Source organism: Myxine glutinosa, chromosome 6 (genome assembly GCF_964187855.1).
Source record: "Myxine glutinosa chromosome 6, kmMyxGlut1.1, whole genome shotgun sequence".
NCBI classification, from domain to species: domain Eukaryota; kingdom Metazoa; phylum Chordata; class Myxini; order Myxiniformes; family Myxinidae; genus Myxine; species Myxine glutinosa.
In genome coordinates, this window is record NC_136266.1 from 72189469 (window position 1) to 72208269 (window position 18801).

At 42.1% G+C, this 18801-nt stretch overlaps 2 protein-coding genes across 4 annotated transcripts in view; one reads left to right on the plus strand and one right to left on the minus strand.

The window, feature by feature from the left end:
• The window catches only part of LOC137429966 (transmembrane protein 106B), a 74012-nt gene extending 71913 nt beyond the window's left edge, over window positions 1–2099 (minus strand). Inside the window, exon 1 of one of the 3 annotated variants that reach the window (XM_068120378.2) lies at window positions 1823–2099. Coding sequence is in view for 2 of the 3 variants with exons in the window: in XM_068120377.2 (XP_067976478.2) it covers window positions 1127–1152 (26 nt within the window). In the remaining variant the exon portion in view is untranslated. Of the gene's footprint in view, window positions 1–1126; window positions 1330–1822 lie in introns of those variants that run through there. The other 2 variants (XM_068120377.2, XM_068120380.2) reach the window with 2 other exon arrangements.
• Window positions 2091–18801, plus strand: part of CUL1 (cullin 1) — a 42395-nt gene continuing 25684 nt past the window's right edge. The window contains exons 1-10 of the mRNA XM_068120373.2: window positions 2091–2390; window positions 5419–5756; window positions 6946–7123; window positions 7249–7416; window positions 13263–13313; window positions 14644–14734; window positions 14916–15079; window positions 16714–16876; window positions 17271–17401; window positions 17716–17823. Coding sequence (XP_067976474.1) covers window positions 5617–5756; window positions 6946–7123; window positions 7249–7416; window positions 13263–13313; window positions 14644–14734; window positions 14916–15079; window positions 16714–16876; window positions 17271–17401; window positions 17716–17823 — 1194 coding nt within the window. The 5' untranslated portion in view covers window positions 2091–2390; window positions 5419–5616. The remainder of the gene's footprint in view (window positions 2391–5418; window positions 5757–6945; window positions 7124–7248; window positions 7417–13262; window positions 13314–14643; window positions 14735–14915; window positions 15080–16713; window positions 16877–17270; window positions 17402–17715; window positions 17824–18801) is intronic.

The window sequence follows — 18801 nt, forward strand, 5'->3', positions numbered from 1 at the left end:
GGGGACATCATCGAGAAGCCAGGTCCACTGTCCAGTGTGATTCGCCTGCAGGACGGCCGCGAAATTCGTCGACATCAGGACCACATAACCTACCGTCACTGTGAGTCGATGGAGCCTGTAGCATCGTCACAGTCAGGACAACAGTTCGACCCGCCACTGCCGGAGATCGTCGTGGCCACTCCAGCCGGCTCGGATGCCCCGAAAACCTCTGCAAACGCTACACCCTTCGTGGAGACCAAAGGAATCACCTCGGACTCTGTATCCACTGGTACACCGCGACCCAAAGGAATCACCTCGGACTCTGTATCCACTGGTACACCGCGACGCTCAATGCGTGAGAGAAAAGCACCCAACCGGTTGAATCTTTGAAGATGTTTTTTTTTCACGTTGACACGTTCTATTTTCATGTATTTTCATTATTCTCATAACCGTTTGCACACATATTTTCACGTTTTGGAAATGTTGCTTTTGAAATGTCAATTCTGGAAATCTAGCACGTATTGCTCTTGGTAATTTTGGACTTAAAGGGGAGGATGTCATGTATGCAGTGCAAATGTTCACCGTTGTATCCCTACACCGGGACCGGGTTGTATCCCTATGCCAGAGCTCGGATGGCGCTGCTGTGAATCGGGCCTTGAACGGCAGAGTGAATAAACGCGTACGACAATTGATCGTAGTTTGTCGAGATACTTTACATGTAATGTAAATGCACTTGTAATGGAGTTTTAGTGGGTGACACACTTGTAATGGGGTTTTAGTGGGTGACACACTTGTAATGGGGTTTTAGTAGGTGACACACTTGTAATGGGGTTTTAGCAGGTGACACACTTGTAATGGGGTTTTAGTGGGTAACACACTTGTAATGGGGTTTAACCTTTAAGTTTAACGTCGTTACGAAGAAGAGGGATTTAATGGAACCAAGGTAGACATTTCACAACTGATCAGGACTTTCACAAGTTTAGGAATTTAAAAACTTTTTCAACTCCAAGTTTTAACAATGGAGACATTGCAGCACAGAAAAAGGAAGACGAAGTTTTACATGAAGTTCAAAAATGAGTCAAAACGAAGGAAGGACGCAGTGATGCTTCAGAACACACAAGGAATAAATAAACATTTATATACTTACCCTGAATCGTTATTCAATATTGACATATATATTCATATATATTTTGAAGAAAAAAAAAGGTTTTTAAAAGATGAGGATTCACTTTAAGTCTTTCAACTGGAAAACAAAACCAAGCCACGAAATTAAGGAGTTCAACCCCTGGCCCTGGGGCAATCAGAGCCTGTACACTTCCTCCTTATCCTACGTCATTCAGAAATGCGATGGCATCGTCAAATTTCCACCCCTTCTTCTTCAACTTAGATGAGATTAAGTGCTGATGTCAGTCGTCACGTGGATTATTTATGCACCAATACAAAAATGTTAACTTTTGGTAATGAAACGTCACTGTGTACAATACACCGCACAAATCACTACAGTTACTGTACCCCTTGAACACGACAGAGATTATACTTTAGAATTTAGATGAATGAATAAGCTTTATAAGATGTGACTGATATAACTGTGACAATTGTTTCCCCATAAAGGTTTAATTCTGTCCTGCTGTTCATTGGCATTTTCTATATTTTGAACGCTCTCTTACACTCTTTATATTTAAGATATACAATCAGATAATTAGAGATTATTTTGATACTTTTGACCATAATAGGCGATGTATCTTATACACCGCCACAATATAATCATCTTTCCTCGTTCTATATATTATATTGCACAAGGATTGATGTGATGACTTTTGAACACAAACAATAATCTACTTACAAACACTATTTCGTTCACGATCCCAATTATTTCCATCTCCTGTGGGTTCGGCGCCGGCGATCAATGCGTTTTTCAAGTCTTTCAGGAACCGGCTGGCCAGGCCTGACGAACCACTGAAGGTGGCAGGAATTTGTAAGTTGTTGCGATAACTCTCCTTCTCTTCGCAAAAGACAGTTTATGCCAATCGCGTCGGGAATCCAACACACATTAGACAGCTCGAAGGTTAGACAAGAAGCGCTTGAGCATGACTGTACAAAGGCCCAATATTATTGTGAAGAAGAAGCTGATAGTTGTTGTTTTTTAACGTTATTATTGAAACTTATGCCGCGTTGCATGCTGGGTAGAGCGGTGCTATTCAGACTGCGCATGCAGGCCTTGTTGTCTGCATCATCGCTGTCTGGGATACTTTATGCGGCACGATTGTACATATCATCCCATAAGCCGGAACCAGTGAGTGGGGAAAGGATATTCGACCCTTCAGCCATCTTTGTTCAAACAGATAGATAATTACAGTTACGTTTACATCGATTTCTGCCTGCGAACAAAGCGACTCGTCCTGCGGCCTCAGGTTGGTTCACCATTACTCATTAGCCATTATCCTAAGTGAGTATACCTCTGAAAACTTCGCTCGTATACCTGTATAATCTGTGACTAGGTGTTCACTTCACGTGTCAGGTTCGATTCCGTCGTGCATGGTGATGGTGTGCCGGCCAGTCATACTAATACTATACTGATAGCTTCCCTCTAGAATCCGATGCAGCGCCGAATGTATTGTTTTATTTGGTACTTTCCTGTTATCCCGGACCTCAGCGTGTATTACTATTAGTCCCCGACCGGTGTACACCGGAGGGGACTATAGGTTTGCACTCCGTCCCTCCGACTGTCAGTCCGTCACGCAAAGAACAGTTTTCCGGACTTTTTTCTAAACTCTTAATGCTAATGATTTCAAACTTGGTGCATGGTTTCCTCATGATAAGTGACAGGTCAAGTTCGAACTTCACGACGTTTCGATCATTTTTGACAAACTTATGGCACTTTAAACTTTGGTAATTCTGATGATCCTTAACTTAAGCTTAACTCGGTGCCATTTTTAGTTTTAATTTCCTTTTAAAAAGATTTTCTCTGCAATAATAGGACAGATTGAGATCAAATTTTCACCGTAGAGGGGACTCAGTCTGTAGAATATTTTAATGAGAATTATGACGTCACAGGTCACGTGGTTCGTCCGCCATATTGTTTTTCGTGAAAACACGAAAACCCCTTTTTCTCTGCAACGGCTGAACAGATCGAGGCCAAACTTTGCAGGCAGAATCGCATACCCATGAGGAACAAAAAAGTCAGCGAGCATGACGTCATGCGTCACATGGTTTCAGAGTTGTGACGTTTTTAAGCATGAACCTTTTAAAACCGAGCTCCTCCCTAATTTTTGATCCAGTCGAGGGGAAACTTCACAGATCTGTTCAGCACGTCAGTCTACTAAAATGCCCTTTTGGAATTTGCGATAGGGCACGTGGTTTGGCAGATATCGTTAATTAAACGAGAATATGAAAAAAACGGATATCTCTTGAATCGCTAGTACCTCAGATCGTGAGTTGGTAATTATATAATTCACACAGTGAAATACGTGCAGGCCGCTCCACGGAGCGACCTTGCGGGCTTATCAACGAGGCGAGGCGTGACACATGTGTCTCAGCATACCTCAGATCAAGCTTGAAAACCAGCATCAACCGTGCATAAATTTGCATATTCGATCATTTTTGACAAAGTTATGGCACTTTGAACTTTGGTCGGGGACATGTATTTCAGCGCAATACTCAGAATGCTAGTTAGTCCCCTACCGGTGTACACCGGACGGGACTATAGGTTTGCACGCCGTCCCTCCGTCTGTCAGTCCATCAGTCTGTCAGTCCGTCACGCAAAGACCAGTTTTCCGGACATTTTTTCTAAACTCTTAATGCTAATGATTTCAAACTTGGTACATGGTTTCTTCATGATAAGTTACAGATCAAGTTCGAACTTCATGACGTTTTGATCATTTTTGACAAAGTTATGGCACTTTGAACTTTGGTAATTTCCCCAACAGTTTTCCGGACTATAATTTGGAGTGCGGTAAGTCAAAGCTGTTAATATTCCTTGTTTTAACTCCAATTTACATTCTGTTTCCACTTTTAGTGAGAAGTAGGTTTCTGTGCAACCATTCATAAACTTTATTTGGTGCAAATTGGATAATTCTTAGCTGAGTTACCTCAACCGTGAGTTGGTAATTATATAATTCACATTTAGTGCAATACGTGCAGGCTGCTCCACGGAGCGACCTTCGGACGACAGACTGCCGGTAGGGGGCATGTATTGCAGCGCAATACTCAGAATGCTTGTTAGTATAAATATTGTTTTGTAATATGTCGCTACGATGTGATGTTCGTCGTGTGACGCTTAAGCCGGTCAAGTTTGGTTGAGATTGGAGAAGTAGCGACCGGATGTATCTCAGTCAGACAGACAGACACCAAATTGCATATTTTAGTGACTAGTGAGGTACCCGTGCTAAGCACGGGTGGGAGGCCAGAATCAAAGACAATGCAGAAACAGCGAATGCTAAAGCATGAAACCAATAAATTCCACATTCCTGTAGCACCTTCAGTCGCACGCCAGACATGGACAGCAAGTTCATGAAGGACTTCCATGAAAAACGTACCATTCACAAACAAACGGGTACGTTTGTTCCATACCCAGTCAATCGCGAATCTGCATATGGCGATCCGCGAATTCACGTGTAGAAAGTAGAAAGCGTCACGGCATTTCGTCATTCACTTGAACTCGATATCTCTTTTTTCATTCCAAACAGCATAACTCCAATCACAAATTAAATAATATGAATACAAAAATAAACTTAACAACATTCATGACATAAACAAATATTTAAATCCTGATGTGAAGTTCCATACGGTTGGGTGAATACAATTACGAATTCAAAATCGTAATTGTATTCACTCAATTCCAATCATCAATTGATACTTTAACAAAACGATTAACACGATTAACGTTTAACGATTTAACATTACGATTGAGTGACGGTTGTATTTGGATATTATCAAACCCACGCATTGCCGTCATCTGTCCACTTCTGCATTCGCGGCAGGTTCATAATTGTCATCAAAATCTAAACAGTATTTGTAGAATTTCAATAAAAGCCACATCACTGTTCATATCGGTAAATATTATTCCATCGTGTTTTGAAAACTGGAAAAAATTGGAAAAACAATATAGCCTATTTTACTCCCAGGGGTCCCAGGAATAAAAACCACCGTTTAGTACATGGTTTCCGTAATAAAAACGTTTCCGTTAGTACACCGTAATAAAAACCACGGTCCCAGGAATACCCACCCAAAATATCGTTGCGATCGGTTGAGCCGTTGTGGCTGTCACACTCGACCGTAACACTTTTAAGAGGGTCTGCATTTGCCGAATTAAGTGTGTATAACCAACACCAAATAGCACTAACTATCTCTGGTTGAGGAAAGGAGATGGGTGATCATTGTGGCTTGTTATGATCCTGGGCCAATTTGGATTTTTAATGCATTCTCTCGTTGCTCCAACAGGTTGTGGACCTTGATTCCCCGCCCCCCAATGTCTTCCTAACCCGGCCGTCGACGCCTGTCCCACCTCTGCTGGCATCCGTGTACTGTAGTTTTTGGGGCTCAGCCCCCACCCTTAGAACACATCTTGCAGAGTTCTGCGGTGTGGCAGTGGTGGACACCCGCGAGCCCCAAGGAGGTTGGGCGGTGGCGGCTGCAGGAATGTCGGCGACGCGTTCGGCCAACCCGCACGGTCTGCGTCAGATCGGGCTCGACCAAATCTGGGATGATTTGCAGTCCGGCATTCAACAAGTGTATACTCGTCAAAGCATGGCCAAGTGGCGCTACATGGAGCTGTATACGTATCCTTGTGCATGTGCTGGAGGAATTGGACAGTTATTATACACAGGCATATCTGACTGTGATGGAATTATTAATTTACTGTGCCGGTGTCACCCTTTTCATATTTATTTACTTATTTAATTGATTGTTATTTTCCCCGGGCATGCTGGGTACTCGAACCATGGATTTATGCAACACCGCACTGCCGTGGGGACCCCAAAGGAATGGGCAATTTGGAGTTTGGCTAGAATGCAAGCGCACAGCAGCCTACTCTTTATAGATACCTTTAACGTTCACATAAATGGACAGGTTCAGGCCGTAATCGAGCGTACTGTCAGAGCATATACACATTCTATTTTTGTATTTTCTCATCATTGTATATTTCTGTTTTGATGCAGTATGTTTTCCTTACGTACCGTCCTGTCAAAGGATTCACTTTACTTTCTGATATTGTCTTAGGTCAATGTATGAGCCACGAGCTTCACCCGGCATCATTTTGTTTGTGGTTTGTTGGAGTTCGCAGTCATGTGGTTGTCAATCGGTAATGATGGTCGGCTGATGTAAATAAAATATAACTGGTCTCTGCAGTGCTTTTTTGTAACCGTTGCTTCAACATGTGAGAGCACACAGCTTTCATACCATGGGATTTAATTATATAAATAAATGCCTGTTGACAGCACAGGCCTTGATATAGTCCAGCTGTTGTCAGAAGCTGAAGGAGAGGTGTGAAGTAAAATTATATAAAGCCACACATCAGGAAGTTAGAGCCTGAAGTTTCTAGGTTTTGCTTTATGGTCAGAGATTATAATTTGTTTGTCATTTGTGGTGGTCTGCTTTGGTGTTTGTCTCTTGTGGTTGCTTATGCACTTCCTTACTTATAATGTGGGTGTTTGTATATGACAGGCGGTTGAAACTTTGTGGTGCTGAAATGTTTTTGGCAAGAATCTCATGTGCTATCCATTTAACTTGAAAACGTGCCACATCAAATGATCCGCATTTTTTATCCAGCGTTTGTAGTTTGGAAGCAAATAATTTGAAATGTGCAGGTGCTGTACAAGTCTTTCTCCCCTCCGCTTCCCCTTCTATCCTGAAAGGTTGTCTGTCGTAATTTAAGGCAAGGTCTCTTTCTCACAAAACTGCAGTCCTTTGAGGAGGGATCTTTGGTTTTCCTTAATAACACGTCCCACTCTCCTGGCCTCTTGTACCTAGTCATGTGTACAACTACTGCACAAGCGTGCACCAGGCTAGTCAGGCACGTGCAGGTACTGCCCAGGGCAACAGCAAGGCCAAGAAAGGCCAGCCAAGCAGTGGTGCACAGTTTGTGGGCCTAGAGCTGTACAAGAAGCTCAAAGACTTCCTGAAGACCTACCTCCTCAAGCTTTTGAAGGTACAAGCTAGTTGGAGGCCGAAAGGCCCCCGTGGCTATTTATCCCATAGAATGCTGGAGTGCTGGCAAAATAAGAGTGGATGGTCTGCCTTGGGTGTAATGGGAATTGCTCGTGTGCCTGGCAGGATGGAGAGGACCTTATGGACGAAGGAGTTTTGCGCTTCTACACTCAGCAATGGGAGGACTACCGTTTCTCCAGCAAGGTCCTGAATGGAATTTGTGCCTACCTCAACCGCCACTGGGTGCGTCGCGAGTGTGATGAGGGCCGGAAAGGAATCTACGAGATCTATTCGGTAAAATTATAAACTCGTGTGAAAACGAACATTGAACTTGGGTTGTGATTTCCAATCGTATTTGCACCACTTCCTGTTGACTTTCCCCTAAAGGACTTGTTGGAAACATCGCTCATTTTTGTTGTAGAAATAACGACTACAAGAATTACATTTCGCGTTGCAAGCATGTGTCAAGTAAGATCGATTGGAATGGTGTGTACATATACAGTGCCTGCTTCGGTAAACAACTTTTAAACGTCTTGCGTTTCTGGGCAGCGACTGGGATAGGGCAGGGGTGGGGGAGCTAGGTATAGATGGGTTAAGTACGTGATCTTAAATGTCATTCCTCAGGAGGCTTTGACCTTTCACTTGGTCTCAAATGTATCATTTGAATTCTCAGATAGTCCTAAAGTAGGAGTTAAAAAAAATAAATAAACGGTAAGGTTCAGGAAGGCGTTTGTTACATGTATTACATGCAGGATAAGGACATTGAGAGACATTGTGCTTTTCATGAATTGCAAGGAGACAAGGAGAGAATATACACATTGACATGTTGATGGATTTGTAACTGCGATTCCAGCATCATGATCTCGGTGCTCATATTGGAACACCATGCAAATCCATCCTAAAAAGTTTATTGGATCTCAAGGCAGCAGAGCAGCAAATTATTGAGAGACTTGTGGTCGATGCTCAAAGTTGAGGCAGAATAATTACCCTCTGGGAAACCTGATAGTGAAACGAGCGTTTCTGTCATCGTGGGCTCAATTAGACATTACAAATGCTTTTCATCTTATTGAGATAAAGAACTGCAGGGGAAAAAAAAAAATTTTTTCAGGAGGAATTTTAAGGGTCTTCAATTACAAGGTGCTTTCTTTCACTGTCTGGTTTTATCAGGTTTGTCGTTGTGCCTGTGGATTTCAAAACCACCAAATCTATTGCTTTAACGACTCGTGCTCGTACTCCGTCTGCGTATGCAGTTGACGTGGCTAAAGGCTCGGACAAGTTGTCATCCTATTCTCCCAGCTCGTTTGAATTTTTTTTTTTCCAGACACTTTTATTTATTCATGATTACGTAGTTTCCAGACCACCTGCTATCACCAGGCAATGAATTGAAAGACTCGCCAGTACTGCATGCTGAAGATTTTTATTTATTTTTTATTTATTTATTTTTTTGTATACAAGGTCGAGGCTCGTGTAAGAGCTAGCATTGATCACAAAAAAGACAAACTGACACATACAACATATGATAAAGGGAGCAGGATAACAAGATGGAGAGCAGGGACATTGGGAGATCTGTGGGAGGGAGAGGGCTTGGGGGGGAGGAGGCATGGGAAGGGGCGGGTGGGGGGTGGGAGAGGTTAAAAAACACGTGCACACTGCTCGGACTTCCAGGAAAGAAGTCGGTATTTCAAAAAAGTGGATCTGGGGTGAATTAATGGGGGTATAAAAGATCAAGGCTTTGGATGGGAGAAGATAAGAGATGGTGGTGAACAGCCGTTTTAAAGACCTGGATGGAGGAGTGGGATTGAAGAGAATGGGGGAGTTTGTTCCAAAGGGGGGAGAAAAGAAAAATGAAAGAGTGAAGGTGAATAGAGAGTCTTGATTTTGGCAGTTTAACCATAAGAGGGTTGCTGGCAGATCTTGTGCAACCTGTAGGAATATTTGGGGGACAGAGCACAGAGAGAGCTGGGGGAGCTAGGTCGGAGAGGAGTCGGTGATGACAAAGATGCACAATTAGACATGGTCATATGATGATGATATACTTGCCCAAGTGGTTGAATGAGCTTTTTCAATTACAAATCAATTGGATAAATTTTCGAAGAAGAAGAAGAAAACGATATATCTGTGATCTCTAAATGTAAGCCTCCCCTTACCCTTTGCGATTCAATGATAGCTATATCTTTTTCAGACCGCCACATGACCTTGACATTCAACATTTAGGGTCGGAGTGTAAATTGAGAAAATGTGTCCGCATCTACAAATCTATCCATAAAACTCAACACCATGAAAATCGGAGGAAATTATTCAAGTCGTGATCAAAAAGGTGTCTTTTATTAATTAGGTCACAATCTGAAAAAAGTAGGTCAAGGACACGAAACAAATATCAGAGGGACAAGTTCGGTGCAGGTACACTGCAATGCTGCAAGAACATATTGGAAGGCCAAGTGGTCTTCGAGATTCCACATTGGAAAAATTGAGCGATGACGTTTTTTTTGTTTGTTTTTTTTTACACCGCCATTTGATCTTGGCCGTTAACTCAGGACGGTATGATGTAAATGAAGTATAAATGCGCCTTGCTTTTGGCTATCTAGAGGGCAATTTTGTTCCGGACAAACCGTGGTCAAGTTTTAGTGAAAAATGTTGAAATGTCTATAATTGGGTTGCGACCTTAAAAACGAGTTTGTGGTCAAAAAAAATTATCCCCACATACTTTGTATTCCCATTATTGATGCAAAATTTATTTCCAAAAGTCCCAGCTGGCTCTGATACAGATCGGCAATTATCAGAAAGAAAGGAAGAAAAATGAAGATGCAGATCGGAAACTAGAACGCCACTCAGTAGAGCGCATACTCTCGCCGTGGGTCAAGTTGGAATAGTACGATTTCACAAAAGTTTGAGGGAGTAGTTCAGTGACAACACAAGACAAGACAACACAAGACAGACACTGCACAGATATATATTTAGAATATATAGAAGATAATGTAAAAAAAAAAAAAAAACAAGGCAATTTCACTTACATTTTCGGATTCAGCGTTCAATTCCATATAGGTGAGTGTATTTTGAGGCATGTGAGACTTCAAACAAAATAGTAAGCCAGGAAATACGTTCGTTTCATTCCTTAGGGAAACAACATGTAAAACTGGCCCAAACGTCAAAACAAAACTCGCTCATTTTAAGTCTAACAAGCTAATGCGACCACTCCTTCTTCTGGGAAGAATCCCGTGCACATGCTGGTCACACTTATAAGTCACCTAAGTCTTTATAAGTTCATCAAATACTGACACCGATTGACATTCGCTGAGGTAAATGTTGATATCTCTTCTGAGGTAAAAAAAAAAAAAAAAAAAAAAAAAGTTTTAAAGCATTATACGTATCAAACGATACATTTTATGAAACGGGGAAACCTAATATACACTTTGGTGGTTTTAAAATGACAGAATATATCTTTATTAGAAAAAAATAAATATAAAATGAACATTAAAGACGACGCTGCTAAAAAAGAATACACCGCTCTAACGCATAACCACGAATTTAAACTACATTTACAACAAATATGAAAACTATTTTCATATCACAATGTTAAGTAAAAACACCTCACCACCACGTCATTTTACACCTCACCTCCACATAATTCAAAATACCTCACCACCACGTGATTCAAAACCACCACCACGTTATTAAAAACACTTCACAACCACGGAAACAAAAGTTTCAGGGAGTAGTTCAGTGACAGACACTGCCCAGATATGTAGATATATAGATAAATAAACTTGAAAATCGCAGAACCAGAATTATTTTTTGGTCTGGGAAGCCCATGCGAGGTTTCTTCTTCTTCAGCCTTTCACAACCCTGGGTGAATATGCGATCTTTTTTTTTTTAAGTTCGAATTTTGCCAAATCTGTTTCATTCGTTTGTTAATATACCTCAGCCATTGAAAAATCTGGAATTATAATTTTATTTGAGGTTCAAATTAACCCGGGACATTGTGTCAAACGATGCCTGCAAGTCTGTACATGTGATAAATAATTAATCGTCCACAGTCGAAGACTTCTTCACGCAATAACAACTTCCAGCTTCCAGACCGTACATCCAATCATCTTCAAATTTTGCACACTTGTTACTCTTCATGACTTCTACGACAGTATGAAGTTTCACGTCGATCAATGAAGTGGTTCAAGAGATATAAATGTTTTTATTATTTGCGTCTAATTAATGATATCTGCCAAACCACGTGACCCATCGCAAATTCCAAAAGGGCATTTTAGTAGACTGATATGCTGAACAGATTTGTGAAGTTTTCCCTCGATTGGATCACAAATGAGGGAGGAGCTAGGTTTTAAATGTTTGTGCTTAAACACGTCATAACTCTGAAACCATGTGATGCATGATGGTCATGCTCGCTGACTTTTTTTCGTCATGGGTATGCGATTCTGCCTGCAAAGTTTGGTCTCGATCTGTTCAGGCGTTTTGGAGAAAATTGGATTTTAGTGTTTTTACTCAAAACAATATGGCGGCCGAATCACGTGACCTGTGACGTCATAATTACCATTAAAATATTCTGCAGACCGAGTCCCTCCTATGGTAAAAAATTGCTCAATCGGTCCAATTATTGCAGAGAAAATGGTTTTTAAAGGAAAACAGAAAAAAAAATTCCAAAAAAACTTCCTGGATCCGGAATAATTTCCTGAGCTTCACCAAAAAATAATCAATTCTTCCTTATCCCAAGGGCAATCATCCCACCAACTTTCATCCAAATCCGTTCAGATCTTTTCCAGATATCTTGTTCACAAACACACAAACACACACACACACACACACACACACACACACACACACGGACGGACACTATCGAATGCATTACTCCCTGGTGGGAGTAACTAGAACAGCGATCGGTAGAAAGCACACCTCAGCCAGGCTGAACAGTTTAAGTTTTGTATCCCACTGATAGGCCAGATCTGGATTCGGACCTGAACCAAAATCTAATCGGCTTGTTCTTGTCACTTAACCAACTCGTCCACCAAGTTTATTCACACCTCGTCCACAACTTTTTTAAATATCCTGTTATATTATCCTGTTATATAATAATTTTAAATATCCTGTTGTTTTTTGTATATCGCTTTTCGTCCGATCTCTCAATGGTGAAGAATCACTTAAAAATAAAAAATTGTCGTATCTGAATCCATATTCAGATCTTCACCAAAATGGAATTGATTAGTCCTTGTCACACACCCAACCTCTCCACCAAGTTTCGTCCAAATCCGTCCACAACTTTTTGAGATATCTTGTTCACAGACTAACAAACAGAAAAACAGACAAACAAACACAGACAAGCTATTTATCGTTTTGGCCCTATCGCTCAATGGTGAAGAATCACTAAACAAATTATACTAGTCGGATCCGAATCCGGATCGTCACCAAAATCTAATCATTTCTTCCTTGTCACATACACTACCTCTCCGCCAAATTTCGGCTGAATCCGTCCACAACTTTTTGAGATATATTGTTCACAGACAAACAGACAGACAGGGGTGAAAACATAACCTCCATCCACCTTCGGTGGCGGAGGTAATTAGCAGAAAAAAGGAAGGAAAAAACAAAAAGATGCAGATCGGAAATTAGCAGAAAAAGGGAAAAAATAAAATGGAGTTAAAAATTGAGGTAAATAAAAAAACAATTCCAATTTGGGGGCACTAATTATATAAACAAACCCTACAATAGATAAAAGAATAAGAGGAGGCTTAAACACCAGGTGCCCCAGCTGAGGCCTGTTTACATGAATATTGTTCATCAGAGGTATGGCAAATTGTTTCCTTTATTTACTATTTTCAAATAACCTCGTGATGGTTGGCTAATGTTGGTCTAGTGGTAAATTTTTCCAGCCTAGTGTAAACTCTCAAACAACTTGTTCTGGCTACTTCCTGAATATGCTTGTTGGATCCTGGGCTAGTTGTGCATTTGTGTTGCGTGGTATTCGGATCTACATGCTTATGTTGTCTGTTCTTATTTCGATCCAATTCTGCATAATTTGAGCCTCGACCACGCCTGCCTCGTGCTTTGCATCTCTTCAGTGCTCATGATTTGCTCCCAAGTGTTTACGATTTCCTTTGCACTGATTTCTCCTCACTATCTGTTCTGTGCACCTGCAGTTGGCGTTGGTGACATGGAGGGAATGCCTTTTCAAACCTTTGAACAAGCAGGTTTGTTTAGCTCTAATTTCATTGACCACAAATCTAAACTACTGGAATAATTTGGTTATTGAAGTGACTGACTAAAACTTGGTGGTGTGTGAACTCACTGCTAAGTTGCCTGCTGTTCATGGTGGAAATACCAGCTGGGGCTGCTGCATACCAGAGTATGCCATTTGTTAGAAGCTGTTAAATTATTTTGTAAAAGTACACTACTCACAATAAGTTAGGGATATTGTGGGAGTGAGCTTCTTTTTTTGGGGGGGGGGGTTACGGTATGAAATCAAGAATGCTGTGTTTTTTCACACATTAATAACCATACAATTAGGACGAACAACTTTTTTCAACATAATTAATACACAAAATCAACCACACCGAAGAACCTGCCAATATCCCTAACTTATTGTGAGTAGTGTATGCCGAACTTCAACAAAATGATCAATTCCTCGCACAACTGAAGTGTCTGGTTGGCCACCTTGCATTGTTGGAACCTTTCCTGCTCTTTATCCAGACTGGATACTCCATGAGTGGTGAAGAGATCCAGCCGTGGTATTGGTAGGCATGAGCTTTGTAGGTTTGCTTTTCTGAAAGCAAAATACCAGTATTGATCAGATTCTGCATATCAAATGCTAGATAATGGGGATCAAAGTTCATTCCAGCCTTTATTTGCTGTCACTGACAACAGCACAGTTCCTTCAGCACACAAAAAAGTTTGCCAACTACTTTTCAGCTACTGTTATGATGTTGCAGAAGTTTGTGTCAAGGAATGTTTTATCTCAATGGAATTTTATCTCGATGAGTGACATTACAACCTAGGTTGAACACTTTTTCTTTTTCTTTAACGGCCACAATTATTCCCATGCTCTTGTGGGGTTGGCCAAGGGAAGCTTGGCCCAAGTCTTTCACGATCTGGCTGGCCAAGCTTGACATTCGACTAAGGTTAGGGCAGAAATTTGTAATTTGTTCATGGTGCTGGCAATAGCTTGCCTGCTCTTTTCAAAGGAAACTGTGGGATCTTTAACATTAACTAACTAATGCTGAGACATGAGACGCCCATTAAACGTCCATCCAAGGGACGACACACATCTTGGTGCATCTCCCTACCTGTGAAACAACACCAGGATGACAGTTTATAGCTGGGTCAGGATTCAAACCAGGCTGGACAGCTGAGAGGTGAGTGTGTGTACCTCCGGGACTCTAGGCCATCCTGCTATCCCTTAGGTCGTACTCTCAATTTTGTTAATATCCCTTTTTATTATTATGGTTCAGAAGGAAAATAGGGACTGGAAGTACTCTGCATCACGTGGTGATGTTGCAACTTAGATGTTGCCTTTTGTTCCAGGTCACGAATGCTGTGCTGAAACTCATCGAGAAAGAGCGCACTGGGGAGACGATCAACACGAGGCTCATAAGTGGTGTCGTGCAATCCTATGGTAAAATGAAGAATCAGTCTGGCATTAAGTACAGTACATTGTTGTTGACTATTGTTGGTGTATGGAATCTGGTAACAGACAAGAATGCTGCATTGATTTAAGCTGGAGCAATTCGTGCAGGACAGTTTTTGTTTGATTTGGTTTGTCTCCTTGGTGAAAGTTTGCTTTTGGCTTTGTACAGTGGAGTTGGGTTTGAACGAAGAAGATACACATGCAAAAGGCCCTACGCTTTCTGTATACAAGGAGGCGTTTGAGTCACAGTTCTTGGCCGACACAGAGCGCTTCTACACGCACGAAAGCACCGAGTTCCTACGACAAAATCCGGTTACAGAGTACATGAAAAAGGTAAGTAGTTGTGGTTTTCTTGGTCCCTCATCAAGCTTAAAGACCAATGGAAATCAAGTGTCCAGCAGCTTCCAGCGGACGCTCCCAGCAATCATTTGTCGAAGAGTTATTGAAGATCTGTCTGTGTTGAATCAGGGAGGGGCAGCCATGATACGTGAGGTGGATAGACTGAGTGGACATGTTTGTTTTAGTGTGAGGGAGGGGTAGCGTCCGCACCAGAGTCTGGCCAGGTGAACTCTCATTTCACGACTAAGTGTTGCTTCACTTTAGTGAATTTCAGGGGGAGGGTGGTTGAGGATATAGTTTCTGGGCCAGTGTTCTATGGACTGCGATGATGGATAGTTCTGAATGTGACGGTATGTGGAGATGTTTTGTGGGGGAGGAGGTATGATATTGTTACGTTTGTGGGGGTAAACGATGGAGTACCTTAGGAAAGTTCAGAATGTGTAGGTTTTAGTATGGACCATGTGACACGAGGAAGAAGAAACCCATCTTGATGTACATAAGCAGGGTAAATGTTCAGGTTAAGAGTGTTTGCATATCGCCATATGGAGGAGTGGAGTTATGCTATGTAGGTCGGGTCTGTAAGATTAAATTCCCCTGTACGTGCTTGCCTCCCCGTGATTTTTCCCTAATGTTCTTATAAAATTCAGCCGGCCAGTCAATGAACTCATTCGCTCACAATGCCACCAGAGCTGACAGAAACAGCATTTTCCGATCGGCAAGTAAACCCCGTCATCCAAACATTCCCGAAGAGATTAGACTCCGCCCCCCCCCCCCAAACATTCCCGAACAGAGATTAGACTCTGCCCCCCCCCCCCTCCTTCGACTCGTGACGGGGAGGCCACGCCCCGAGCTTTGTGACTGGTTCGGAAGCCATGGAGTGATGAACAGAACTCGGTGATTGTGACGTCAGCTGTGGAACATTCTAGAGCTAGGTGAGCAAGAAGAAGCCATCTCGCCATCTTGGTCTCTTTTGTGCTGGCTTTCAACGAGGACGGCTGTGTTTGCCTTTCATATTCTTCTCTTTGGTCTGGCGTTCGTTGGAGGCAGTCGTATTTTCTCTCTTTGTTCTGACTTGCGTGAAAGACGGTAGCATTTTGGTTCGTTTGCGCTGATGGAGCGAGTTCGGAGCCTGTGTGGACCTGGTGCAGAGAAGGAGCAGTGTGGCAAACTACAATCGTGAGGAGGGGGCGTTGCCTTGATTAGAATTTAGGAATTCTAGTTTACCTTACCTTTCGTTGTTCCCTTGCATTATTTGAATAAACCCATTATCTGTTGCATGTTACCTTGTGTTCTGTCTCCTTTATTTGTGGTGGGTTCGAGGAAGCCCAGTGAACCCCGTACAGGTAAGCCCTTTCTACAGTCCACCCCGTGTGTGTCACTACCACCAAACTTGGGTATACGCCTCGGAGTAAAGCTCGTTTCGGTCATCCGTCACCCAGGGGTCTTAACCTTGGGGACACGACAATATTAAGGATATGAAAAGGCAAGTGAATTGTGGAGATTTCTGTAGACTGTGCTTGTGCTTATTATCATCTGATGCATCAGATTCAGGCCATTTGGCATTTATGACAGGTTGTGGCGATTTTTGCTTGTTCGGTGAGTTGCGTTTCTGTGTGTGTATCCTGCAGGCCGAAGTTCGCCTCTTGGAGGAACAGCGTCGTGTGCAAGTGTACTTGCACGAAAGCACACACGACGAGCTGGCACGGAAGTGTGAGCAGGTGCTTATTGAGAAGCACCTTGAGATCTTCTACGCTGAATTTCAGAATCTACTTGACGATGACAAGAATGACGGTCGGCACCTATTAAAGCTTTCCCTGTTATTTATGTGCTCCAACTTTACAATGTCCTTAGCTCAACGATGATTCTGCTTTGCTGGCGAAAGGGGGTGAGGGGCAGGAGGGAATGAAACTTAACTAGAATAATTTTGTGCAAAAGGAAAACTTGGTTTACAATTAATGCAGTAGCACTAGCCTTTTGAAGCCTGCATGCTGGTCGGAAGGTGATATTTTGTGCGATTAAGACAAAGCCAGGAAGGTTCTCACTGCACATGGAATACAATGGTGTCACATGATCAATTTTTAATAATCACTTGTGAAATTGCAATTTTATGATTATGTCGATCATTTTGTTACTTTTCGATTTGGACAAAACATTGCAATAACGTTCTTGAGTCTTCCCCGCACAGACTTGGCACGAATGTATTGCCTGGTGTCAAGGATTCAGGATGGTTTGGGGGAGCTGAAGACGCTCCTCGAGACTCACATTCATAATCAGGGCCTATCTGCAATCGAGAAGTGTGGAGAGGGGGCTCTCAATGTGAGTGTGCTGTTCTTAGAAATAGTCTGGACTGAGAAATAATAAATGGAAATAATCTTAGAAAAGAGCGAGGCTCATGGAATTTTGAGGTGGCGGATGGTATGAATGAACAAAGGGGCCGTGGGGCAATAGTTGGACACAATAATCAAGGGAATTAATAAATAGGAAGAAATTGAAGTTTTGTTGCACTTTCTGAATGGTTAATAGAAATCTCGGCATGCTGTGCATCCCACACTTGTGATTCTGTTGTTATAAAGGGGGATTGCCCCGGTATGTAATGTTTGGTTTTGCTCAATATCCGTTTTTTTTGGCAGGACCCAAAAATCTATGTACAGACAATTCTTGACGTTCACAAGAAGTACAATGGTTTGGTGATGTCTGCCTTCAACAACGATGCGGGTTTTGTGGCTGCGCTTGATAAGGTGATTACCTTCACCCCAGGTATTTCATAATGGTCATGCTAAGGTTACGTAATTACTACTTTATTTTTTGTTTATCTAAGTAATTGTAAACCACTTTTTTTTGTTGTTTGTTTAGCTAAGTTCTTTTTACCAATCCTGGTGTTGGCTTAGCGGTTAGGGTGCAGGCTTGGGATCCTAGGGTCCTGGGTTTGAATCCCGGTCGATCGCTGAATTAACGCCAGGGGGGTTGACTCAGCCTGTCATCCTTCCGAGGTCGGCAAATTGAGTACCAGCTTGCTGGGATGAATGATCCCGGTGTGTACCCCGGTTTAGAATAGGTACACCGTATCCCTGCACATCGTAAGAGGCGACTAAGGGTTGGCGTCGGGAAGGGCATCCGGCCATAAAAACATTGCCTCAAACAGGGAACCATGATTGTCATGGGGCCCGCAAGGCTAACACCCGCTCTATCGGGGGAAATGGCCTTAAAACGATCATTCATTCATTCATTCATAAGTTATTTTTACCTCCGCTACCAAATGTGGATGGAGGTTGTTTTCACCCCTGTCTGTCTGTATGTTTGTCTGTGAACAAGATATCTCAAAATGTTGTGGATGGATTCTGATGAAATTTGGCAGAGAGGTAGCGTATGTGACAAGGACGAAATGATTAGATTTTGGTGTAGATCTGGTTTCGGATCCAGCTAGTGTAATTTTTAAAGTGATTCTTCACCATTGGGAGACGGGGCCAAAAACTATATAATATATATATATTGGGGTGTTATGTATATATATATAGCAGGATATATCTAAAAGTTGTGGACGAATGATTTTGATTAAATGTGATTCTGTATTGTGATTTTCTGGTCTACTCTGGGATACAAAATGTAAACTGTTCATTTGGCGAAGGTATGCCCTCTACTGAGTGCCGTTCTAGTTTTAATGAAATATTTTCTGTTTAAATGAAACAAAAACCCCAATATTTTTATCGTACAAAATC